The sequence below is a fragment of the Nerophis lumbriciformis genome, linkage group LG03 (genome assembly GCF_033978685.3).
Source record: "Nerophis lumbriciformis linkage group LG03, RoL_Nlum_v2.1, whole genome shotgun sequence".
In the NCBI taxonomy this organism is placed as follows: Eukaryota; Metazoa; Chordata; class Actinopteri; order Syngnathiformes; family Syngnathidae; genus Nerophis; species Nerophis lumbriciformis.
This window is the reverse complement of record NC_084550.2, coordinates 71181028-71208890: the sequence shown is the minus strand read 5'-3', so window position 1 is coordinate 71208890 and position 27863 is coordinate 71181028. Positions and strand designations below refer to the sequence as shown.

The following is a 27863-nucleotide window of genomic DNA, read 5'->3' as shown; positions in this document are numbered from 1 at the left end:
TGGAGGAATGTGTTGAAGGTAAAATAGTTTGAATCGGTTGAAAAATGTGGAAATGGTGGAAGTTTGAAAAATGGCCAATTCATTTTGAATGGGAAAAATGTCCCGGAAAACCTGGAATTCTGGGAAATCTGGGAACTTTTTGTAATTTCTCAAGGAAAAGCCCGGTTTTAAGTTGGAACGGTTTGAATCGGGTGAAAAATGTGGACGGTAGAGCACGCCAAAATCTGGAGAATAATAATAATAATAATAATAAATAGATGATATTTGGTTTAGAAAAGCATGTGTGAATGCTCCAATGCTGAACTTGAACTGAAATCCTGGAATTTCTTTTTAGAATGATTGAAATAGAGCACACAATTCCCAAACAGGCTGAATGTTTTGAAGTTGGAACAGTTTGAATCAGATGGAAAATGTGGGAGTTGTGGAACTTTGAAGAATGTCCCATTGATTTCAATTGGAATTTCCAAAGAATTTGGGAATTTCGAGAAAAGCGGGAATTTTTTTGAAAATGGTAAAAAAAAACCTTGAATTGTCTGAATGGTTGGTGTTGACATTTTTCAAATCGGTCGAGAAATGTGGAAGTAGTAACATGTTGAATTGAGAAATGGTAATACGGAACACCTGGAATTTGGGGAAAACCGGGAATTTTTCCAGTTCAAAAAACAACTTCAGTTTTTGTCGTGATTAAGAGGAATGTTTTGACGGTGGAACGGTTGAAGTGGGTTGAAAAATGTGGGAGGAGTAGTCGCCAGATAAAAAGGGTGGAAATAGGGCTTTGGAAAACCACGACTTCTAGAAAATCCTGGAAATTTTTGTAAACTTAGAAAAAAGGTGAATTAAATTTCCAGGATGGAGGAATGTGTTGAAGGTAGAATGGTTTGAATCGGTTGAAAAATGTGGAAATGGTGGAAGTTTGAAAAATGGCCAATTCATTTTGAATGGGAAAAATGTCCCGGAAAACCTGGAATTCTGGGAAATCTGGGAATTTTGGGGAATTTGTCAAGGGAAAGCCCGGTTTGAAGTTGGAACGGTTTGAATCGGTGAAAAATGTGGAGGGTAGAGCACGCCAAAATCTGGAGAATAATAATAATAATAATAAATAGATGATATTTGGTTTAGTAAACCATGTGTGAATGCTCCGATGCTGAACTTGAACTGAAATCCTGGAATTTCTTTTTAGAATGATTGAAATAGAGCACACAATTCCCAAACAGGCTGAATGTTTTGAAGTTGGAACAGTTTGAATCAGATGGAAAATGTGGGAGTTGTGAAACTTTGAAGAATGTCCCATTGATTTCAATTGGAATTTCCAAAGAATTTGAGAATTTCGGGAAAAACGGGAATTTTTTTAGAAAATGGTAAAAAACTTGAATGGTCTGAATGAGTTGAAATGGTTGGTGTTGACATTTTTCAAATCGGTCGAGAAATGTGGAAGTAGTAACATGTTGAATTGAGAAATGGTAATACGGAACACCTGGAATTTGGGGAAAACCAGGAATTTTTCCAGTTCAAAAAACAACTTCGGTTTTTGTCGTAATTAAGAGGAATGTTTTGACGGTGGAACGGTTGTAGTGGGTTGAAAAATGTGGGAGGAGTAGTCGCCAGAAATAAGGGTGGAAATAGGGCTTTGGAAAACCACGACTTCTGGAAAATCCTGCAATTTTTTGTACATTTAGAAAAAAGGTGGTTTAAATTTCCAGAATGGTGGAATGTGTTAAAGGTAAAATGGTTTGAATCGGTTGAAAAATGTGGAAATGGTGGAAGTTTGAAAAATGGCCAATTCATTTTGAATGGGAAAAATGTACCGGAAAACCAGGAATTCTGGGAAATCTGGGTATTTTGGGGAATTTGTCAAGGGAAAGCCCGGTTTGAACTTGGAAAAATTTGAATCGGGTGAAAAATGTGGACGGTAGAGCATGCCAAAATCTGGAGAATAATAATAATAATAATAAATAGATAATATTTGGTTTAGAAAAGCATGTGTGAATGCTCCAATGCTGAACTTGAACTGAAATCCTGGAATTTCTTTTTAGAATGATTGAAATAGAGCACACAATTCCCAAACAGGCTGAATGTTTTTGAAGTTGGAACAGTTTGAATCAGATGGAAAATGTGGGAGTTGTGGAACTTTGAAGAATGTCCCATTGATTTCAATTGGAATTTCCTAAGAAATTGGGAATTTCGAGAAAAACGGGAGTATTTTAGAAAATGGTAAAAAACTTACATGGTCTGAATAAGTTGAAATGGTTGGTGTTGATATTTTTCAAATCGGTCGAGAAATGTGGAAGTAGTAACATGTTGAATTGAGAAATGGTAATATGGAATACCTGGAATTTGGGGAAAACCGGGAATTTTTCCAGTTCAATAAACAACTTCGGTTTTTGTCGTGATTAAGAGGAATGTTTTGACGGTGGAACGGTTGAAGTGGGTTGAAAAATGTGGGAGGAGTAGTCACCAGATAAAAAGGGTGGAAATAGGGCTTTGGAAAACCAAGACTTCTGGAAAATCCTGGAAATTTTTGTAAACTTAGAAAAAAGGTGAATTAAATTTACAGGATGGAGGAATGTGTTGAAGGTAGAATGGTTTGAATCGGTTGAAAAATGTGGAAATGGTGGAAGTTTGAAAAATGGCCAATTCATTTTGAATGGGAAAAATGTCCCGGAAAACCTGGAATTCTGGGAAATCTGGGGATTTTGGGGAATTTGTCAAGGGAAAGCCCGGTTTGAAGTTGGAACGGTTTGAATCGGGTGAAAAATGTGGACGGTAGAGCACGCCAAAATCTGGAGAATAATAATAATAATAATAATAAATAGATGATATTTGGTTTAGAAAAGCATGTGTGAATGCTCCAATGCTGAACTTGAACTGAAATCCTGGAATTTCTTTTTAGAATGATTGAAATAGAGCACACAATTCCCAAACAGGCTGAATGTTTTGAAGTTGGAACAGTTTGAATCAGATGGAAAATGTGGGAGTTGTGGAACTTTGAAGAATGTCCCATTGATTTCAATTGGAATTTCCAAAGAATTTGGGAATTTCGAGAAAAGCGGGATTTTTTTTGAAAATGGTAAAAACCTTAAATTGTCTGAATGAGTTGAAATGGTTGGTGTTGATATTTTTAAAATCGGTCAAGAAATGTGGAAGTAGTAACATGTTGAATTGAGAAATGGTAATACGGAACACCTGGAATTTGGGGAAAACCGGGAATTTTTCCAGTTCAAAAAACAACTTCGGTTTTTGTCGTGCTTAAGAGGAATGTTTTGACGGTGGAACGGTTGAAGGGGGTTGAAAAATGTGGGAGGAGTAGTCGCCAGAAATAAGAGTGGAAATAGGGCTTTGGAAAACCACGACTTCTGGAAAATCCTGGAATTTTTTGTAAATTTAGAAAAAAGGTGGTTTAAATTTCCAGAATGGTGGAATGTGTTGAAGGTAAAATAGTTTGAATCGGTTGAAAAATGTGGAAATGGTGGAAGTTTGAAAAATGGCCAATTAATTTTGAATGGGAAAAATGTACCGGAAAACCTGGAATTCCGGGAAATCTGGGAATTTTTTGGAATTTCTTAAGGAAAAGCCCGATTTGAAGTTGGAACGGTTTGAATCGGGTGAAAAATGTGGACGGTAGAGCACGCCAAAATCTGGAGAATAATAATAAAAATAATAATAAATAGATGATATTTGGTTTAGAAAAGCATGTGTGAATGCTCCAATGCTGAACTTGAACTGAAATCCTGGAATTTATTTTTAGAATGATTGAAATAGAGCACACAATTCCCAAACAGGCTGAATGTTTTGAAGTTGGAACAGTTTGAATCAGATGGAAAATGTGGGAGTTGTGGAACTTTGAAGAATGTCCCATTGATTTCAATTGGAATTTCCAAAGAATTTGGGAATTTCGAGAAAAACGGGAATATTTTTAGAAAATGGTAAAAAACTTAAATGGTCTGAATAAGTTGAAATGGTTGGTGTTGACATTTTTCAAATCGGTCGAGAAATGTGGAAGTAGTAACATGTTGAATTGAGAAATGCTAATACGGAACATCTGGAATTTGGGGAAAACTGGGAATTTTTCCAGTTCAAAAAACAACTTCAGTTTTTGTCGTGATTAAGAGGAATGTTTTGACGGTGGAACGGTTGAAGTGAGTTGAAAAATGTGGGAGGAGTAGTCGCCAGCAATAAGGGTGGAAATAGGGCTTTGGAAAACCACGACTTCTGGAAAATCCTGGAATTTTTTGTAAATTTAGAAAAAAGGTGGTTTAAATTTCCAGAATGGTGGAATGTGTTAAAGGTAAAATGGTTTGAATCGGCTGAAAAATGTGGAAATGGTGGAAGTTTGAAAAATGGCCAATTCATTTTGAATGGGAAAAATGTCCCGGAAAACCTGGAATTCTGGGAAATCTGGGAATTTTTGGGAATTTGTCAAGGGAAAGCCCGGTTTGAAGTTGGAACGGTTTGAATCGGGTGAAAAATGTGGACGGTAGAGCACGCCAAAATCTGGAGAATAATAATAATAATAATAATAAATAGATGATATTTGGTTTAGAAAAGCATGTGTGAATGCTCCAATGCTGAACTTGAACTGAAATCCTGGAATTTCTTTTTAGAATGATTGAAATAGAGCACACAATTCCCAAACAGGCTGAATGTTTTGAAGTTGGAACAGTTTGAATCAGATGGAAAATGTGGGAGTTGTGGAACTTTGAAGAATGTCCCATTGATTTCAATTGGAATTTCCTAAGAATTTGGGAATTTTGAGAAAAACGGGAGTATTTTTAGAAAATGGTAAAAAACTTAAATGGTCTGAATAAGTTGAAATGGTTGGTGTTGATATTTTTCAAATCGGTCGAGAAATGTGGAAGTAGTAACATGTTGAATTGAGAAATGGTAATACGGAACACCTGGAATTTGGGGAAAACCGGGAATTTTTCCAGTTCAAAAACAACTTTGTTTTTTGTCGTAATTAAGAGGAATGTTTTGACGGTGGAACGGTTGAAGTGGGTTGAAAAATGTGGGAGGAGCAGTCGCCAGAAATAAGGGTGGAAATAGGGCTTTGGAAAACCACGACTTCTGGAAAATCCTGGAATTTTTTGTAAATATAGAAAAAAGGTGGTTTAAATTTCCAGAATGGTGGAATGTGTTAAAGGTAAAATGGTTTGAATCGGTTGAAAAATGTGGAAATGGTGGAAGTTTGAAAAATGGCCAATTCATTTTGAATGGGAAAAATGTCCCGGAAAACCTGGAATTCTGGGAAATCTGGGAATTTTTCAAGGGAAAGCCCGGTTTGAAGTTGGAACGGTTTGAATCGGGTGAAAAATATGGAGGGTAGAGCACGCCAAAATCTGGAGAATAATAATAATAATAATAATAAATAGATGATATTTGGTTTAGAAAAGCATGTGTGAATGCTCCAATGCTGAACTTGAACTGAAATCCTGGAATTTCTTTTTAGAATGATTGAAATAGAGCACACAATTCCCAAACAGGCTGAATGTTTTGAAGTTGGAACAGTTTGAATCAGATGGAAAATGTGGGAGTTGTGGAACTTTGAAGAATGTCTCATTGATTTCAATTGGAATTTCCAAAGAATTTGGGAATTTCGAGAAAAACGGGAGTATTTTTAGAAAATGGTAAAAAACTTAAATGGTCTGAATGAGTTGAAATGGTTGGTGTTGATATTTTTAAAATCGGTCGAGAAATGTGGAAGTAGTAACATGTTGAATTGAGAAATGGTAATATGGAATACCTGGAATTTGGGGAAAACCGGGAATTTTTCCAGTTCAATAAACAACTTTGTTTTTTGTCATGATTAAGAGGAATGTTTTGACGGTGGAACGGTTGAAGTGGGTTGAAAAATGTGGGAGGAGTAGTCGCCAGAAATAAGGGTGGAAATAGGGCTTTGGAAAACCACGACTTCTGGAAAATCCTGGAATTTTTTGTAAATTTAGAAAAAAGGTGGTTTAAATTTCCAGAATGGTGGAATGTGTTAAAGGTAAAATGGTTTGAATCAGTTGAAAAATGTGGAAATGGTGGAAGTTTGAAAAATGGCCAATTCATTTTGAATGGGAAAAATGTCCCGGAAAACCTGGAATTCTGGGAAATCTGGGAATTTTTCAAGGGAAAGCCCGGTTTGAAGTTGGAACGGTTTGAATCGGGTGAAAAATATGGAGGGTAGAGCACGCCAAAATCTGGAGAATAATAATAATAATAATAATAAATAGATGATATTTGGTTTAGAAAAGCATGTGTGAATGCTCCAATGCTGAACTCGAACTGAAATCCTGGAATTTCTTTTTAGAATGATTGAAATAGAGCACACAATTCCCAAACAGGCTGAATGTTTTGAAGTTGGAACAGTTTGAATCAGATGGAAAATGTGGGAGTTGTGGAACTTTGAAGAATGTCCCATTGATTTCAATTGGAATTTCCAAAGAATTTGGGAATTTTGAGAAAAACGGAAATATTTTTAGAAAATGGTAAAAAAACTTAAATGGTCTGAATGAGTTGAAATGGGCCCTGCGATGAGGTGGCGACTTGTCCAGGGTGTACCCCGCCTTCCGCCCGATTGTAGCTGAGATAGGCTCCAGCGCCCCCCGCGACCCCAAAGGGAATAAGCGGTAGAAAATGGATGGATGGATGGAGTTGAAATGGTTGGTGTTGATATTTTTCAAATCGGTCGAGAAATGTGAAAGTAGTAACATGTTGAATTGAGAAATGGTAATACGGAACACCTGGAATTTGGGGAAAACCGGGAATTTTTCCAGTTCAAAAAACAATTTTGTTTTTTGTCCTGATTAAGAGGAATGTTTTGACGGTGGAACGGTTGAAGTGGGTTGAAAAATGTGGGAGGAGTAGTCGCCAGAAAAAAGGATGGAAATAGGTCTTTGGAAAATCATGACTTCTGGAAAATCCTGGAATTTTTTGTAAATTTAGAAAAAAGGTGGTTTAAATTTTTAGAATGGTGGAATGTGTTGAAGGTAGAATGGTTTGAATCGGCTGAAAAATGTGGAAATGGTGGAAGTTTGAAAAATGGCCAATTCATTTTGAATGGGAAAAATGTCCCAGAAAACCTGGAATTCTGGGAAATCTGGGAATTTTTGGGAATTTGTCAAGGGAAAGCCCGGTTTGAAGTTGGAACGGTTTGAATCGGGTGAAAAATGTGGACGGTAGAGCACGCCAAAATATGGATAATAATAATAATAATAATAAATAGATGATATTTGGTTTAGAAAAGCATGTTGAATGCTTTGGAGCAAGCGATTAAGTTCTTAAATGAGATTAATCACAACTTTCAGTTTTATTTGATTGCGATGAACCACTTAGGTCTGCGTTTACTCTTCCTTTTACCAGTTGCTGAGGCAAACGAGCTTGTTGACATTTTCAAAAGACAGAAAATAGTGATTGTACACGATTGTTGCAATCAATTAATCACATGTGTTACATTTGACAACCCTATTTTTTAACATGATTGATTGACTGAAGCTTGTATTAGTAGATTGCACAGTACAGTACATATTCCGTACAATTGACCACTAAATGGTAACACCCCAATAAGTTTTTACACTGGTTTAAGTCGGGGTCCACGTTAATCAATTCATGGTACAAATATATACTATCATCATAATACAGTCATCACACAAGTTCATCATCAGAGTATATACATTCAATTATTTACATTATTTACAATCCAGAGGGTGGGATGTGGGGGGAGGAGGGGTTAGGTTAGGTTGATGTATATATATATATATATATATATATATATATATATATATATATATATATATATATATATATATATATATATATATATATATATATAAATTGTCGGAGGCAGATATTTACATATATCTGAATTTAAGTTGTACTTCTTCCATTTCTTTGTCATATTTGAAAACAGCTCGTGTTTTCCATTTCTTCTCTTGATGCTCTGTCAGCAAGTATACTGTGTGTGTTAACCTTGAGTTCTTGGGAATGTGTTTTGACTAGCATTGGCTTTGTCTACAGAGATGGGACGAGAGAGAGGGTGGTGGGATCGGGAAGACAGACCATTTTGGGAGGCGCAATAGAATGTTCTATGGTTAGACTGGTCTCAAAATGTATATTGGAAAAGCTTTGAAAATATACAACAAAATACCTATTCTGTCTCTCGTGGTTTTTTCAACTCAGCTTTAAGTGTCGGAAGGGGCTTGGGAGCGAATTGTGACTTGAATTCCCTGGGAGGAACAACTGGTCCAAAACGCAACAATATATATGTATATATATATATATGTTATATATGTATATATATATATATGTATATAGGTTTGGTTGATATCAACACTTCAGTCATCAACAATTGCATCATCAGAGAAATGGACATTGAAACAGTGTAGGTGTGACTTGGTAGGATATGTACAGCAAGCAGTGGACAAAGTGAGTTCAGAAAGCATAAGAACGAGTATATACATTTCATTATTTACATTTGATTATTTACAATCCGGGGAGGTGGGATGTGGTGGGGGGAGGGTGTTAGTCAAGGGTTGTAATTGTGACATAAATCATGCCCATACTTGCCAACCTTGACACCCCCGATTTCGGGAGGTGGTGGTGGTGGGGGACGGGGGCGTGGTCGGGGTTGGGGGCGGGGGCGTGGTTGGGGGCGTGGTTGAGAGGGGAGGAGTATATTTACAGCTAGAATTCACCAAGTCAAGTATTTCATATATATATATATATATATATATATATATATATATATATATATATATATATATATATATATAAGAAATACTTGACTTTCAGTGAATTCTAGTTATATATATATATATATATATATATATATATATATATATATATATATATATATATACATATATGTATATTTTATTTTTTATTTTTATTATATATATATATATATATATATATATATAAATAAGAGAAATACTTAAATTTCAGTGTTCATTTATTTACACATATACACACACATAACACACATCTACTCATTGTTGAGTTAAGGGTTGAATTGCCCATCCTTGTTCTATTCTCTGTCACTATTTTTCGAACCATGCTGAACACCCTCTCTGATGATGCATTCTGCTCCGTCTCCTTGTTGTGTGCGCAGTTGTGCACTGCACTCTCTAAAAGCCCTAGATGTTATTGTCACATATGCATGTACAGTAGATGGCAGTATTGTCCTGTTTAAGAGTGTCACAACATTGCTGTTTACGGCAGACAAACTGCTTTACGGTAGACGAAAACGTGACTGCTGTTGTTGTGTGTTGTTACCGCGCTGGGAGGACGTTAATGAAACTGCCTAACAATAAACCCACATAAGAAACCAAGAACTCGCCCTCCATCATTCTACAGTTATAACGTCATTGGGCAGGCACGCCGTTTATATTGTGGGAAAGCGGACGTGAAAACAGGCTGTCGACACGTCACTCAGGTCCGCACGGAGCTGGAGGGGGCGTGGCCTCCAGCTCCGCCTGAATTTCGGGAGATTTTCGGGAGAAAATTTGTCTCCGGGAGGTTTTCGGGAGAGGCGCTGAATTTCGGGAGTCTTCCGGAAAATACGGGAGGGTTGGCAAGTATGATCATGCCCTTGAAATCCATAAAAGTAAAAACGTTAAAGCAATAAAACAATTTTTTTTAACTTTAACAGACATTTTCAAATATTTTTCCAATTTTTTGATGTTATAAAGACCCAACAATAAAGTAAAAGTGCTATTTTAATACAGCCGTCCCTAATGGAGTAGGTCCAGAGTACATCACAAGGTCATGTTTGTCTCCCTGCAGGTCCAAACAGAGCTGCGGAGATGGCTGTGGAAGTGTCACAACCAGAGCCATCGCACCCCCGCCAAGCGAAGCATGGCTCAGATCACGGTTCGATGCCACGGGGGCCTGCGGAGGCCTCCTTCCACTGGCAACGTGTCGTCGGTATGAGGCCAATGTTCTTTACCAACACTGAATGGACAATATTGAACAGCTGCTACAAGGAAAGCCACAGGAGTGTATATCGCATGTATTGGACATGACTGCTGGAAGGTGGCGCTGTGGAGTCGAGTATTATTTATCACAGCGGTGTCTCATTCCCATTTTGACCCCGCGAGATGACAGTATAATCCAATAAACAACCTTCCCTTGCAGGGGGTTTGCACTGGATCTCCAGGGGTATGTCAGGTAGCAATTTGTTGCCATCTTGCGAGTATTCCAAGAAGTTCAGGTCAGTGACCATGATGTGTACTATCTTCACATCTACACATTTCCTAGTCATGGTGCAGGAAAACAACAAAAAAGAACCAACACAAAAAGTCAACACACAAGGTCACACATAATACAACCCGCTCACTGAACTTTGTGGATATTACATGAAAAATGATCCATTATCATAAAAAAAAAAAAAAAAAAAGGTAATTGCACCCATTTAAATCCATTGCAAAGCATGATGGGAAAATGCAGAACATTCTCTCCACACTTATCCATGTTAGACTTCTAGCTGCGGGCAGCACGGTGGGACAGGGGTTAGTGCCTTCCTCCCACCTCCAAAGACATGCACCTGGGGATGGACTCCTCCCACCTCACCTCCAAAGATATGCACCTGGGGATAGGCCCCTCCCACCTCCAAAGACATGCACCTGGGGATAGACTCCTCCCACCTCACCTCCAAAGACATGCACCTGGCGATAGGCCCCTCCCACCTCCAAAGCCATGCACCTGGGGATAGGCCCCTCCCACCTCCAAAGACATGCACCTGGGGATAGACTCCTCCCACCTCACCTCCAAAGACATGCACCTGGGGATAGACTCCTCCCACCTCCAAAGATATGCACCTGGCGATAGGCCCCTCCCACCTCCAAAGACATGCACCTGGGGATAGGCCCCTCCCACCTCCAAAGACATGCACCTGGGGATAGGCCCCTCCCACCTCCAAAGACATGCACCTGGGGATAGACTCCTCCCACCTCACCTCCAAAGACATGCACCTGGGGATAGACTCCTCCCACCTCCAAAGATATGCACCTGGGGATAGACTCCTCCCACCTCACCTCCAAAGACATGCACCTGGGGATAGACTCCTCCCACCTCCAAAGATATGCACCTGGCGATAGGCCCCTCACACCTCCAAAGACATGCACCTGGGGATAGACTCCTCCCACCTCACCTCCAAAGATATGCACCTGGGATAGGCCCCTCCCACCTCCAAAGACATGCACCTGGGGATAGGCCCCTCCCACCTCCAAAGACATGCACCTGGGGATAGGCCCCTCCCACCTCCAAAGACATGCACCTGGGGATAGGTTGATTGGCAACACTAAATGGTCCCTAGTGTGTGAATGTTGTCTATCTGTGTTGGCCCTGTGATGAGGTGGCGACTTGTCCAGGGTGTACCCCGCCTTCCGCCCGAATGCAGCTGGGATAGGCTCCAGCACCCCCCCCCCCCCGCCACCCCGAAAGGGACAAGCGGTAGAAATGGATGGATGGATGGACTTCTAGCTGCTTGATATTTCTGATCGATTACAAAGCTTTAAAGAGGTTGTCATATGGTGTTATATGTGTGTGTGTTTACTTATTACATATATGTGTAATATGTCACATATTACACACATATGTACATATACACACACACACACACACACACATATGCTTTTACATATTACAATATGTAAACACACACGTAATTATTTATATATATGTGTGGGTATATATATATATATAAATATATATATATATATATATATATATATATATATATATATATGTATGTGTGGGAAAAAATCACAAGACTATTTCATCTCTACAGGCCTGTTTCATGAGGGGGGGTACCTTCAATCATCAGGAGATTTTAATGGGAGCATTCGCATACCATGGTTTATATAGGGCACAGAGTGGGTGGGTACAGGCTGGCGTAGGGGCGTGGTGATTGGCTCATGTGTTACCTAGGAGGTGTTTCCGTCTGTGGCGGCATGCTGTTACAATTTCGCTGCGCTTGTTGAGGGATGACAGGTCTGGACGGTAAATAATAAACAGTTTCTCTTTCAAGCATAGGTTGCATCTTTTATTACCACTATTGTAAGGTGTGCTGGATGCAAGAATTTGCCATGTTATTGAATATTCAACATTATTGTCTTTGAGGTCCCAAATGTGTTTGCTGAGTTCTGTGGTATTTCGCAGGTTTTGGTTCCTGAAAGAAGCCTTGTGATTGTTCCATCTGGTTTTGAATTCTCCCTCGGTTAATCCTACATATGTGTCGGATGTGTTAATGTCCCTGCGTGTTACCGTAGATTGGTAGACAACTGATGTTTGTAAGCACCCCCCGTTGAGAGGGCAATCAGGTTTCTTGCGACAGTTGCAACCTTTGCTGGTTTTGGAGTCGCTCTGTCCGGGGGCCGACGGCTCATTTGCAATTGTTTTGTTGTGGTTTGAGATAATTTGTCGTATATTGTTCATGCAGCTGTAGCTCAATTTAATGTTGTTCTTGTTGAATACTTTTCTTAGGGTGTTGTCTTTGGGAAAGTGTTTGTCAATCAGATTGAGGAATTTGTGTCCAATGTTAGTTGAGACGTTTTTGCTGTATGGGGGGTTGTACCAGATGATGTCGTTTCGTTTTCTGTTCTTTTTTGGTTGGTCTCCTGGCGTGGGTTCATAGGTGAGGGTGAAATTGTATCCGCTTTCATCAAGGGCTTTTTGGTATGGGGGGGTTGCTTGGTCAAATTCAGCTTTGCTAGATGACAGCATCGATAGCCTTTTATTAATTCCGGTAGGTATTCTTTTCGTGGTGGTTGGTGGGTGGTTGCTGTCATGGTGCACGTATTGGAGTGTTGTGTTGGGTTTTGTGAATGGTTGGTAGGGAACCCCCTCATGAAACAGGCCTGTAGAGATGAAATAGTCTTGTGATTTTTTTTCCCCACACATACATATATATATATATATATATATATATATATATATATGTATATAGATATATAGTCCCCTGAAGAGCAGAGAAACCTGCAAAACAGGCTTGTAGGGAAGTCGCCACTAGGAGTGTGACAAATAAAATGTGTAGAGATTCAAAATTGACATGACAGTAGTTTCTTATGATACACAACTATTTTATACCTACAGTATTTCATTTTATAAAAAAAGAAAAGAAAAGAGTTTGAGTAAAAAAATAAATTGCATTTTTTTAAATGTATTATTTTTAATCAATGATTTTGTGTTTTATAAAGCCTAATTTATAGATGAGAATTATGTTTTAACTCACATATTTCAACTAAATAATTCATAAAATCAAAGAATTATATTTTTGGTTTAGGAACCACAGCAATAAATAGAATCTGACATTATTATGATTAGTTAGTTTATTGTACAGTATTTGACTTTCAGTAATTAAGTTTTACTTTTAGTCAGTTGACTGAAAAAGACAAGTTGCTGAAGTGCTTAAAGTTAATGTGCTAAATGTAGCACCTGGGGCTGCTAGTCCTTCGCATGCAGGCCCATAATACAAACCCCGTTTCCATATGAGTTGGGAAATTGTGTTAGATGTAAATATAAACGGAATACAATGATTTGCAAATCCTTTTCAAGCCATATTCAATTGAATATGCTACAAAGACAACATATTTGATGTTCAAACTCATAAACTTTATTTTTTTTTTTGCAAATAATAATTAACTTAGAATTTCATGGCTGCAACACGTGACAAAGTAGTTGGGAAAGGGCATGTTCACCACTGTGTTACATGGCCTTTCCTTTTAACAACACTCAGTAAACGTTTGGGAACTGAGGAGACACATTTTTGAAGCTTCTCAGGTGGAATTCTTTCCCATTCTTGTTTTATGTACAGCTTAAGTTGTTCAACAGTCCGGGGGTCTCCGTTGTGGTATTTTAGGCTTCATAATGCGCCACACATTTTCAATGGGGGACAGGTCTGGACTACAGGCAGGCCAGTCTAGTACCCGCACTCTTTTACTATGAAGCCATGTTGATGTAACACGTGGCTTGGCATTGTCTTGCTGAAATAAGCAGGGGCGTCCATGGTAACGTTGCTTGGATGGCAACATATGTTGCTCCAAAAGCTGTATGTACCTTTCAGCATTAATGGTGCCTTCACAGATGTGTAAGTTACCCATGTCTTGGGCACTAATACACCCCCATACCATCACACATGCTGCCTTTTACACTTTGCGCCTATAACAATCCGGATGGTTCTTTTCCTCTTTGGTCCGGAGGACACGACGTCCACAGTTTCCAAAAACAATTTGAAATGTGGACTCGTCAGACCACAGAACACTTTTCCACTTTGCATCAGTCCATCTTAGATGAGCTCAGGCCCAGCGAAGCCGACGGCGTTTCTGGGTGTTGTTGATAAACGGTTTTTGCCTTGCATAGGAGGGTTTTAACTTGCACTTACAGATGTAGCGACCAACTGTAGTTACTGACAGTGGGTTTCTGAAGTGTTCCTGAGCCCATGTGGTGATATCCTTTACACACTGATGTGGCTTGTTGATGCAGTACAGCCTGAGGGATGGAAGGTCACGGGCTTAGCTGCTTACATGCAGTGATTTCTCCACATTCTCTGAACCCTTTGATGATATTACGGAGCGTAGATGGTGAAATCCCAAAATTCCTTGCAATAGCTGGTTGAGAAAGGTTCTTAAAGTTAAAGTTAAAGTACCAATGATTCTCACACACACACGAGGTGTGGCGAAATTTGTCCTCTGCATTTGACCCATCCCCTTGTTCACCCCCTGGGAGGTGAGGGGAGCAGTGGGCAGCAGCAGTGCCGCGCCCGGGAATCATTTTTGGTGATTTAACCCCCAATTCCAACCAATCTGATTATACAGTCAAATAAATCAATATACCTCATGTTGACACAGTCATCCAATCAAAACACTTGACAAGGACAACTTTGCTCATATTTATTTAGCATTCAAATGTACACAACATGGATGTTGGACATCACTTTACGACACACCGTCACAGGAAGCCGGATGACCAATTTCATGTTTTTTTTGACATTGACTTTCCTCATGTTGTCATCACTGACAAGTGCAAACATTACACTCCCCAGTGGACATCTCACCTCCTGGAGTCATGAAACATACAAAATATGCTCGTAACACCACAAGAGATTCCACCTGCGCAAAATAAAGAAATAAAACATACAATATACTGTTTGATGTCACTAAATTGAAGAGGATGGAGAGTGAGAGCAGGCATCAGTAAGAGCAGCTGAGCAACAACTGTACATTCAAAAATGCATTGGCAATAAACAATAGTTTAGAAAAAAAAAGGCATATAAACACAAACATATACCACGTCACAGAGAAAGTAGTTTCATTACACAATAAAACATTTTGGAAAATCTATTTTCTTCCAAGCTTTTGCATTTGTAGCATTATAGAGCCCTTTGGTAAAAGGGCCTGTTGTAGGGGTGTAACGGTACGTGTATTTGTATCGAACCGTTTCGGTACGGGGGTTCCGGTTCGGTTCAGAGGTGTACCGAACGAGTTTCCACACGGACATATTAAGTAGCGTAACGCACGTTGTGTAAACAATGCACACCGAGGCACAACACACGGGCTAGGATAGACTTTTTTTCACCGGACATGTCCTCTTTTGCGGAGCTGTCAGGGCGGAGTTTCTTAAATGCCTCAAATGTCCGGCATTTTTGAGTTAGGGTCGCGTGTATTTTCAATGTGCGTTCAGGGTTAAGAAGGGGTTGAAAACAAAACAAACAGCAGCATTGGTGAGGGAGGGGCAGAGACAGAGAGAGAGAGAGAGAGTTATGATAAACGCGCATGCGCATACTTGCCAACCTTGAGACCTCCAATTTCGGGAGGTGTGGGGGTGGGGGCTGGGGGGGTTGGGGGCGTGGTTAAGAGGGGAGGAGTATATTGACAGCTAGAATTCACCAAGTCAAGTATTTCATTATATATATATATATATATATATATATATATATATATATATATATATATATATATATTAGAGATGCGCGGTTTGCGGGCACAACCGCGGAGTCCGCGGATTATCCGCGGATTATCCGCGGATTATCCGCGGATCGGGCGGATGAAATTAAAACAATTGAAATGTGGACTCGTCAGACCACAGAACACTTTTCCACTTTGTATCAGTCCATCTTAGATGAGCTCAGGCCCAGCGAAGCCGACGGCGTTTCTGGGTGTTGTTGATAAACGGTTTTCGCCTTGCATAGGAGAGTTTTAACGTGCACTTACAGATGTAGCCACCAACTGTAGTTACTGACTGGGTTTCTGAAGTGTTCCTGAGCCCATGTGGTGATATCCTTTACACACTGATTATCCGCGGATCGGGCGGATGAAAAAAAAAAAAAAAGAGATTTTATCCGCGGGTCGGGTCAGGTCAGGCGGTTGAAATAAAAAAAAATTTGATTTTAAATAGATTCAGGCGGGTGGCAGTTAAACCAATTGGGAAATATATATACATAGTTAAATGTTGTTACCCACATACGAAAAACGAGCAGGCACCTGCAGCATATGCCACAACAGAAGAAGAAAAAAGAAGAAGAGATGGACACTTTTACGGAGCAGAGAAGGGACGCCTCGCCGGGGTCCGGGACCGAGGCCCCTTCCCCCGAGAGGGCCCCACCGGGAGCCGTAGCTGAGGCGATCCGCGAGAAGGGCCCGACGCACGTCCAGGGTCACCACCGCGCCCACCGCACCGACACCTCGCCTCGTCCACCTTCGCCGCGGCCGGCGTCACGCGCAGCAGGTAAGCAGCTTACCTGCCCGCCACCCCCGTGGCCGGGGGCTCGTAACAGGGGTCACTCCGCGCGCTCCGCCCGCGCAGCTTACCTGCCCGCCACCCCTGTTGCCGGGGGCGCGTAACAGGGGTCACTCCGCGCGCAGTGCGCTCACGAAAGGGGTGGGGCTCACCCTGGTGAGCCGAGTGGGCCACTTTTGGTAAGCAGAACTGGCGCTGCGGGATGAACCGAACGCCGGGTTAAGGCGCCCGATGCCGACGCTCATCAGACCCCAGAAAAGGTGTTGGTTGATATAGACAGCAGGACGGTGACCAGGGAAGTCGGAACTTGCTAAGGAGTGTGTAACAACCCACCTGCCGAATCAACTAGCCCTGAAAATGGATGGCGCTGGAGCGTCGGGCCCATACCCGGCCGTCGCCGGCAGCGAGAGCCGCGAGGGCTAGGCCGCGACGAGTAGGATGGCCGCCGCGGTGCGCGCTGAAGCCTCGGGCGCGAGGGACATCGCACCTCCACGCGCTTGGAGGTGCGCTCAGCGCGGCTCCCAGATGATTGCGCACTGGTGTGCGTCTGGGCCGTGACAGCGTGGTATGCATTGAATGTCTCTGCTGCATTGGATCAGTCTCCTTTCTTTTAACAGGCAAAAGCTTTATAACCTCACTAATGCCTTGCATCGTCTATATTAGATATATGACAACGGGCGGGTGCGGTTTTGATTAAATGTTAGTTTGGGTGGATGCGGATGGTTGACGACTTTTGTGATGCGGTTGCGGATGAAACAATTGCCTATCCGCGCATCTCTACACTGTTACAAATATGCGCCACACTGTGAGCCCACACCAAACCAGAATGACAAACACATTTCGGGAGAACATCCGCACCGTAACACAACATAAACACAACAGGACAAATACCCAGAATCCCTTGCAGCACTAACTCTTCTGGGACACTACAATAACATTTAGGGCTTTTGGAGCTGCACACACAACAAGAAGGAGACGAAGCAGAAGAAGGAAGAAGAGACAGTCATGGCGACGACAAGTAAGAAGAAGAAATACGCTTGCAAGTTCCAAAGTGATTGGAAAAAAAGAATTTCATTTCATCCAGAAAAGCTCGAAAAGGGAAGGGGGAATGCTCAACCCCGCCCCCCTGAACCACGCCCCCAACACCGCCGCACCCCCCATCTCCTGAATTCGGAGGTCTCAAGGTACTGTACTGTGCAATCTACTAATAAAAGGTTCAATCAATCAATCAAAAAGGTTGGCAAGTATGTGGTAAGCATTAACTTCCCGGGGGCCTCAACAAAGGGATAAAAGGGCCACAGCTTGCAGACCCCTCGCCTAGCTAAACGGGTCTGAACAAACTAGTACCGTATTTTCCGCACTATTAGCCGCACCTAAAAACCACAAATTTTCTCAAAAGCTGACAGTGCGCCTTATAACCCGGTGCGCTTTATATATGGATTAATATTAAGATTCATTTTCATAAAGTTTCGGTCTCGCAACTTCGGTAAACAGCCGCCATCTTTTTTCCCGGTAGAACAGGAAGCGCTTCTTCTTCTACGCAAGCAACCGCCAAGGTAAGCACCCGCCCCCATAGAACAGGAAGCGCTTCTTCTTCTACTGTAAGCAACCACCCGCCCGCGTAGAAGAAGAAGAAACGCGCGGATATTACGTTTCATTTCCTTTGTGTGTTTACATCTGTAAAGACCACAAAATGGCTCCTACTAAGCGACAGGTTTCCGGTTCATGAAAAGACGCAATCTCTCCATCCGCACACGGACTACTATTTCACAGCAACTGCCTAAAGACTTTCAAGAAAAGCTGGCTACTTTCCGTGCATATTGTAAAAACAAGATAGCTGAAAAAAAGATCCGGCCAGAGAACATTATCAACATGGACGAGGTTCCACTGACTTTTGATATTCCTGTGAACCGCACTGTGGATACAACGGGAGCATGTACGGTGAATATTCGCACCACAGGGAATGAGAAGTCATCCTTCACTGTGGTTCTAGCTTGCCATGCTAATGGCCAGAAACTTCCACCCATGGTGATATTCAAAAGGAAGACCTTGCCAAAAGAGACCTTTCCAGCCGGCGTCATCATAAAAGCTAACTCGAAGGGATGGATGGATGAAGAAAAGATGAGCGAGTGGTTAAGGTAAGTTTACGCGAAGAGGCCGGGTGGCTTTTTTCACGCAGCTCCGTCCATGTTGATATACGACTCCATGCGCGCCCACATCACGCTGGTTTTTAATATATTATTAAAGTTTGACTGACCTATCTGACTGTTTTTTTGACATTCCCTTTAGCGCAGTTAGATGCGGCTTATAACACGGGGCGGCTTATAGGTGGACAAAGTTTTGAAATATGCCGTTCATTGAAGGCGCGGCTTATAACCCAGGGCGCCTTATGGTGCGGAAAATACGGTACTGTCTTTCTCTACTACTTGTGTCTCTCTTCCCAAACAAAAAGAAGTGTTACGTTGTGAAAGTACTTTCCTGTTTGGGGAATGCTAAGCTAACAAGATGCCAACAAGGAGGTGAAAATTCCCTGAAACTTCTAAATACTGTTTTTTTTTTTTGGAGACAGATAGAAAATACACAAACGGTATTTGAACTAAACAAATGTGACGTGATGCTGTCGCACTCGCGCGGATAACTAAAAGTGCTTGACAAACGTGGTCACAGTACAACTCAAACAGTTCACAGTTTTTTTGTTGTTGTTTTTTTGGAAAGAGCGGAAAGAAAATGTCAGAAGTTCACAGAAGGCACGATAACAAAACACTCATGTTTTTTTTCTTGTTGTTGTTTGTTGAAAATCTTTGTACATCAGGATAGTGATAAGAACAATAATGGCACCAACAACTCACAAAAACATGGCTCAGATTAAAAAATAGCACTGTTTAGATGTTCAATCTAGAGCTTATAAATGAATGTAGTCGCCTTCAGGGACATTTTCATCTTAAACATTTTACGGTAATTTTACATTCATAAACTGTTGCAATAGGAGGGTTATTATGTTGAAGAAATGCTTTAAGTGGATTCAATGTGATCTTGCTGCTGTGTAAGTAGTCAACTAGCTTGCTGCTGTGTAAGTAGCCAACTAGCTTGCTGCTGTGTAAGTAGCCAACTAGCTTGCTGCTGTGTAAGTAGCCAACTAGCTTGCTGCTGTGTAAGTAGCCAACTAGCTTGCTGCTGTGTAAGTAGCCAACTAGCTTGCTGCTTTGTAAGTAGCCAACTAGCTTGCTGCTGTGTAAGTAGCCAACTAACTTGCTGCTGTGTAAGTAGCCAACTAACTTGCTGCTGTGTAAGTAGGCAACTAGCTTTCTGCTGTGTAAGTAGCCAACTAGCTTGCTGCTGTGTAAGTAGGCAACTAGCTTGCTGCTGTGTAAGTAGCCAACTAGCTTGCTGCTGTGTAAGTAGCCAACTAACTTGCTGCTGTGTAAGTAGCCAACTAGCTTTCTGCTGTGTAAGTAGGCAACTAGCTTTCTGCTGTGTAAGTAGCCAACTAGCTTGCTGCTGTGTAAGTAGCCAACTAGTTTGCTGCTGTGTAAGTAGCCAACTAGCTTGCTGCTGTGTAAGTAGCCAACTAGCTTGCTGCTGTGTAAGTAGGCAACTAGCTTGCTGCTGTGTAAGTAGCCAACTAGCTTGCTGCTGTGTAAGTAGCCAACTAGTTTGCTGCTGTGTAAGTAGCCAACTAGCTTGCTGCTGTGTAAGTAGCCAACTAGCTTGCTGCTGTGTAAGTAGCCAACTAGCTTGCTGCTGTGTAAGTAGCCAAGTAACAGCAATCAATAGGTAGAAATGAAGATGGATGCAAAGTGATACTAGTTTGGTAAGGATGACACAGCGCTAATGTCAACACAAAACATGACTGCCCTCTATCGGTGGGCTCACACAGGTGAGTGTGCACACACACACACACACACACACACACACACACACACACACACACACACACACACACACACACACACACACACACACACACACACACACACACTCACAAACAGGCGCACACCTACACAAACATGCACACACACACACACATACATACACAAACACACTCACAAACACACACCTACATAAACACGCTCACAAACAGTCACACACACACACACACACACACACACACACACACACACACACACACACACACACACACACACACACACACACACACACACACACACACACACACACACACACAGTTAACAGCTTTGAGACATGGTCGTTTCCACCTGAGCTTATTCCACTCAGAGTGACAGCTGGTGTTAGCGCACAGAAGCAGCAGCCTGGTAAGTGACACAATTGTACGTTTAAAAAAAATTGTACAAAAAAAGTAACACAAAATTGAATACGTAAACAAAACAAAAAAAAAGACGAGTGAGAATACAAAATAAATAATACACTTTAAAAAAAAGGTGACATGTGATAATTTTTGCAGAACGTATCCTTGCTCAGTAAATATATTGTCTTTTTTCTTTTTACATAGCACCGACTGAAGGAAACTATTATAAATATATCATTTGTAACCTCCATTTTTGTCTAAATGAACGCCACAACATATTACTCATACACACATTATATATATATATATATATATATATATATATATATATATATATATATATATATGACCATAACAACCACTTTGGTTACCCAGGTAAACATCGCGATTAAAGTAAAGGACCATCCATCCATCCATTCATTTTCTACCGCTTGTCCCTCTTGGGGTGACGGGTGTTGCTGGAGCCTATCCCAGCTGCATTCGGGCGGAAGGCGGGGTACACCCTGGATTAGTCGCCACCTCATCACAGGGCCAACACAGATAGACAGACAACATTCACACTCACATTCACACACAGATCATTTAGTGTATTAGGGCCAATTTAGTGTATGTATATATATATATATATACCGTATTTTCCGCACTATTAGTTGCACCTAAAAACCACAAATTTACTCAAAAGCTGACAGTGCGGCTTTTAACCCGGTGCGCTTTATATATGGATTAATATTAAGATTCATTTTCATAAAGTTTCGGTCTCGCAACTACGGTAAACAGCCGCCATCTTTTTTCCCCGTAGAAGAGGAAGTGCTTCTTCTTCTACGCAAGCAACCGCCAAGGTAAGCACCCGCCCCCATAGAACAGGAAGCGCTTCTTCTTCTACTGTAAGCAACCACCCGCCCGCGTAGAAGAAGAAGAAGCGCGCGGATATTACGTTTCATTTCCTTTGTGTGTTTACATCTGTAAAGACCACAAAATGGCTCCTACTAAGCGACAGGTTTCCGGTTCATGAAAAGACGCAATCTCTCCATCCGCACACGGATTACTATTTCACAGCAACTGCCTAAAGACTTTCAAGAAAAGCTGGCTACTTTCCGTGCATATTGTAAAAACAAGATAGCTGAAAAAAAGATCCGGCCAGAGAACATTATCAACATGGACGAGGTTCCACTGACTTTTGATATTCCTGTGAACCGCACTGTGGATACAACGGGAGCACGTACGGTGAATATTCGCACCACAGGGAATGAGAAGTCATCCTTCACTGTGGTTCTAGCTTGCCATGCTAATGGCCAGAAACTTCCACCCATGGTGATATTCAAAAGGAAGACCTTGCCAAAAGAGACCTTTCCAGCCGGCGTCATCATAAAAGCTAACTCGAAGGGATGGATGGATGAAGAAAAGATGAGCGAGTGGTTAAGGGAAGTTTACGCGAAGAGGCCGGGTGGCTTTTTTCACGCAGCTCCGTCCATGTTGATATACGACTCCATGCGCGCCCACATCACGCTGGTTTTTAATATATTATTAAAGTTTGACTGACCTATTTGACTGTTTTTTTGACATTCCTTTAGCGCAGTTAGATGCGGCTTATAACACGGGGCGGCTTATAGGTGGACAAAGTTTTGAAATATGCCGTTCATTGAAGGCGCGGCTTATAACCCAGGGTGCCTTATGGTGCGGAAAATACGGTATATATATATATATATATATATATATATATATATATATATATATATATATATATATATATATATATATATATATATATATAAATATAACATAAATAATTATATATATACATATATATATACTGTATGTATATATATACATATATTTTTATAAATATAACATAATATATATATATATATATATATATATATATATATATATATATATATATATATATACATATATATATCCATCCATCCATTCATTTTCTACCACTTATATATATATATATATATATATATATATATATGTGGTATATATGTGTGTATATATATATATATATATATATATATATATATATATATATATATATATATATATATATGTATGTGTGGGGAAAAAAAATCACAAGACTATTTCATCTCTACAGGCCTGTTTCATGAGGGGGGGTACCCTCAATCGTCAGGAGATTATATATATATATATATATATATATATATATATATATATATATATATATATATATATATATGTGGTATATATATATATATATATATATATATATATATATATATATATATATATATATATATATATATATATATATATATATATATATATATATATACCATCCATCCTTTAATTTTTTACCACTTGTCCCTCTTGGGGTGGCGGGTGTTGCTGGAGCCTATCCCAGCTGCATTTGAGCGGAAGGCGGGCTACACCCTGGACAAGTCGCCACAGGGCCAACACAGATAGACAGACAACATTCACACACACATTCACACACTAGGGACCATTTAGTGTATTAGGGCCAATTTAGTATATATATATATATATATATATATATATATATATATATATATATATTAGTAGTTTTTTAAATAAACAATTGTAACAGTGCATTGTAAAATGCGATAAATAAAAATTTTCCACAGAATATTGAAACAAAATATTTCTTTTTTTTAAGACTAATGTATTTTTCACAAATAAATTAAAACAGAACATTTTTGAGACATGGAGAATGGTTGGAATTTATACAACAATTATAACTATGACTAGACTACAACTACATCAATTCATATTTTTTTTTTCAAATTTGTCACATTTTGAGCATTAAAATGAACATTAATATCATTTTTTGTACTATGTCTTGGCGATAGAGTAAAGTTTATGAATATCTAATGTAAATCTCTTTCTAGCCTCTGATTTGAGTTATGTGCACTGCACACACTTTTTGGAATAAAAATGTATGTGTTTCAAACTACCGTAAGTGAAAATTGAAAAATGTTAAGAAAAAATTGAACATTTAAAAAACTACAACTATTACGACAAACACTAATCATTTTCCCGGTTAAAATAAAAGTGACAAGAACAATTATTTCAATGTGCTTTAGTGCTGGAGTCAATTCTCTCTTTTATGCATCATTTCTAAAATAATAAAAATTAATATTTGATTGGTACAATCATTAGAAATGAAGATAATTGGGATTGTCAGAAGACGTTTGGTTTTTGTGTGGACTATTCGTGTTTTCCTACCTTTTCTTTTCAAAGCGGATCTTTAAAAAAAAGATCGTAGCTGCACTTAACGATGATAATAATAACAACATGACTGCACAATGACAAGAAGATGCGTCGTAAAGCAAAACATTACATTAAATGCAGGAAATGTCTTTTAAAAAAAAATAATTCAAACAAATGAGCGAAGGACGAGGCACTTTGACAGGATGTTGGGAATGATTGATATCACTTTGACAGGATGTTATAGAGCATTGATATCACTTTGACAGGATGTTATAGAGCATTGATATCACTTTGACAGGATTTTAGGTAGTAACAATACCACTCTAACAGAATGTTAAGGACAATCGATGTCACTTTGATTGGATGTTGAGGAGGACTGATATGCTATCACTTAAGACAGGATGTTAGGGAGGGCTGATATCACCAGGATTGATCTTACTTTGGACAGGATGATAGGGGATTGGTATCATTCTGATTTCGATATCATTGTACAAAGTCTAAAGCTGCAGATGAAGACATTTGGCACAGCAAGACGTAGAAGAATATAACTAAATCAGCATGGCACTGTGAGGAAGGACCTTCTTGGAACAACTCCTTCATTTTGGCACTAAATGTGCAGGACTTAGATCAGTACTTAGATCAGGACTTAGATCAGGACTTAGATCAGTACTTAGATCAGGACTTAGGTCAGGACTTAGATCAGGACTTAGATCAGTACTTAGATCAGGACTTAGATCAGGACTTAGTTCAGGACTTAGTTCAGGACTTAGATCAGTACTTAGATCAGTACTTAGATCAGTACTTAGATCAGGACTTAGATCAGGATTTAGTTCAGGACTTAGATCAGGACTTAGATCAGGACTTAGTTCAGGACTTAGATCAGGATTTAGATCAGGATTTAGTTCAGGACTTAGTTCAGGACTTAGATCAGGACTTAGGTCAGGACTTAGATCAGGACTTAGATCAGTACTTAGGTCAGGACTTAGATCAGGACTTAGATCAGTACTTAGATCAGGACTTAGGTCAGGACTTAGATCAGTACTTAGATCAGGACTTAGATCAGGACTTAGTTCAGGACTTAGTTCAGGACTTAGATCAGTACTTAGATCAGTACTTAGATCAGGACTTAGATCAGGATTTAGTTCAGGACTTAGATCAGGACTTAGATCAGTACTTAGATCAGGACTTAGATCAGTACTTAGATCAGGACTTAGATCAGGACTTAGATCAGGATTTAGTTCAGGACTTAGATCAGGACTTAGATCAGGACTTAGATCAGGACTTAGTTCAGGACTTAGATCAGTACTTAGATCAGTACTTAGATCAGTACTTAGATCAGGACTTAAATCAGGATTTAGTTCAGGACTTAGATCAGGACTTAGATCAGGACTTAGATCAGGACTTAGTTCAGGACTTAGATCAGGATTTAGATCAGGATTTAGTTCAGGACTTAGTTCAGGACTTAGATCAGGACTTAGATCAGGACTTAGTTCAGGACTTAGATCAGTACTTAGATCAGTACTTAGATCAGTACTTAGATCAGTACTTAGATCAGTACTTAGATCAGTACTTAGATCAGGACTTAGATCAGGATTTAGTTCAGGACTTAGATCAGGACTTAGATCAGGACTTAGATCAGGACTTAGTTCAGGACTTAGATCAGGATTTAGATCAGGATTTAGTTCAGGACTTAGTTCAGGACTTAGATCAGGACTTAGATCAGGACTTAGTTCAGGACTTAGATCAGTACTTAGATCAGTACTTAGATCAGTACTTAGATCAGTACTTAGATCAGGACTTAGATCAGGATTTAGTTCAGGACTTAGATCAGGACTTAGATCAGGACTTAGTTCAGGACTTAGATCAGGATTTAGATCAGGATTTAGTTCAGGACTTAGTTCAGGACTTAGATCAGGACTTAGATCAGGACTTAGTTCAGGACTTAGATCAGTACTTAGATCAGTACTTAGATCAGTACTTAGATCAGTACTTAGATCAGGACTTAGATCAGGATTTAGTTCAGGACTTAGATCAGGACTTAGATCAGGACTTAGATCAGGACTTAGTTCAGGACTTAGGTCAGGACTTAGGTCAGGACTTAGATCAGGACTTAGGTCAGGACTTAGATCAGGACTTAGATCAGTACTTAGATCAGGACTTACATCAGGACTTAGATCAGGACTTAGGTCAGGACTTAGATCAGGACTTAGATCAGTACTTAGATCAGGACTTAGATCAGGACTTAGGTCAGGACTTAGATCAGTACTTAGATCAGGACTTAGATCAGGACTTAGATCAGTACTTAGATCAGGACTTAGATCAGGACTTAGATCAGTACTTAGATCAGGACTTAGATCAGTACTTAGATCAGGACTGAGATCAGGACTTAGATCAGGACTTAGATCAGGACTTAGTTCAGGACTTAGTTCAGGACTTAGATCAGGAGCTTCACAGGTTTTCTTCATTGGCTCTCAGCCTAAATGTGGTTTGGATGCACTCAAAATTCATACAACAGTGTTGTGATTATTATACAAATTACAACAGCAACGATAACATAATAACAAACATTAAATATTACTTTTTAATTTCCTATTTGCCAAGTTTTGAGCCTCAACATAAACAGGCAGCCCTTGTTTGGCTGAACGTGGTCATGATGCACTTCCATCAATCTGACAATTATTAGAAGAATATATAGCAGGACACTTTCCTTTTTGTTTTTTGTTATTTCACTTTTTTCACCCTCATTATTTTTGTGTTCCAAGCGCGAAACAGACTTTTCTGATGGCAGTGCGTCAAAGCGGTGAAATTAGGCATGGTAAATAATGCTCAGAAAGTGGACAATCAACAATGAATGAGAGCTATTCATAGTTCTTACATTAATTGACCTTGTCCGCTCCAACACAAAGCTAAGATGTTGTTTTATAATAGCTATAAATGCATTATTACCGTATTTTTCGGAGTATAAGTCGCACCGGAGTATAAGGCGCACCTGCCGAAAATGCATGATAAAGAAGGAAAAAAACATATATAAGTCGCACTGGAGTATAAGTCGCATTTTTGGGGGAAATGTATTTGATAAAAGCCAACAGCAAGAATAGACATTTGAAAGGCAATTTAAAATTAAAGCTGCAAGCAGCGTTGGTCGGGCCCGCGTATTTGGCAGGTGCTAGTCCTAAGTGTCCCAATACTTTTGTCTACTTTTAGTCTGAAGTGTCCCAAGACTTTTGTCTAGTGTACCTACCTTGTCTGCATTGTGTGGGCACGTTGGTGCTTCCTGCTTTTAAGCAGCCATCTTAAAAAAAACAGCAGCGCAGCGGGTCTTTGAAGGGTCATAAAATCATAACCGGAGCAGTTAGAAAAAAAAGCGCTTCTGTCATTGTAATCACAAGGGTTCAATCTCTCTCCTGTGTTCGTTTGAAGGCGAAACGACAAAATGCGCTCAGAGGAGTTCGTTTTTGAAGGAAGGTGACCGGTTTTTACAAAAAGAGTGTTTTGAAGGGGGAATAGCAAACTTCCTGTTGATTTTTGCTGGGGGTTGTCAATTTATGAAATGTAGGTCTAAGTGAGACCTACGGAGAGGTTTTTGTTTCATGTCTCTCCGACCTTCCCAGTGGGAGTTACAGGCAGTTTTGTCATTTTTTTCTTCCGAGGAGCAGTTTTTTTTTGCGTTTTATTCAAGAATTGCGCT

General features: G+C 40.0%; 1 protein-coding gene across 6 annotated transcripts in view; it reads left to right on the top strand.

Moving 5' to 3' along the window:
* Positions 1-10510, top strand: part of LOC133589992 (vasoactive intestinal polypeptide receptor 1-like) — an 82270-nt gene extending 71760 nt beyond the window's left edge. For all 6 annotated transcript variants that reach the window (XM_072912891.1, XM_072912888.1, XM_072912890.1 and 3 more), the window contains one exon: positions 9766-10510. In XM_072912891.1, coding sequence (XP_072768992.1) covers positions 9766-9912 — 147 coding nt within the window. In that variant the 3' untranslated portion in view covers positions 9913-10510. The remainder of the gene's footprint in view (positions 1-9765) is intronic.
* The last annotated feature ends 17353 nt before the right edge of the window (positions 10511-27863 follow it).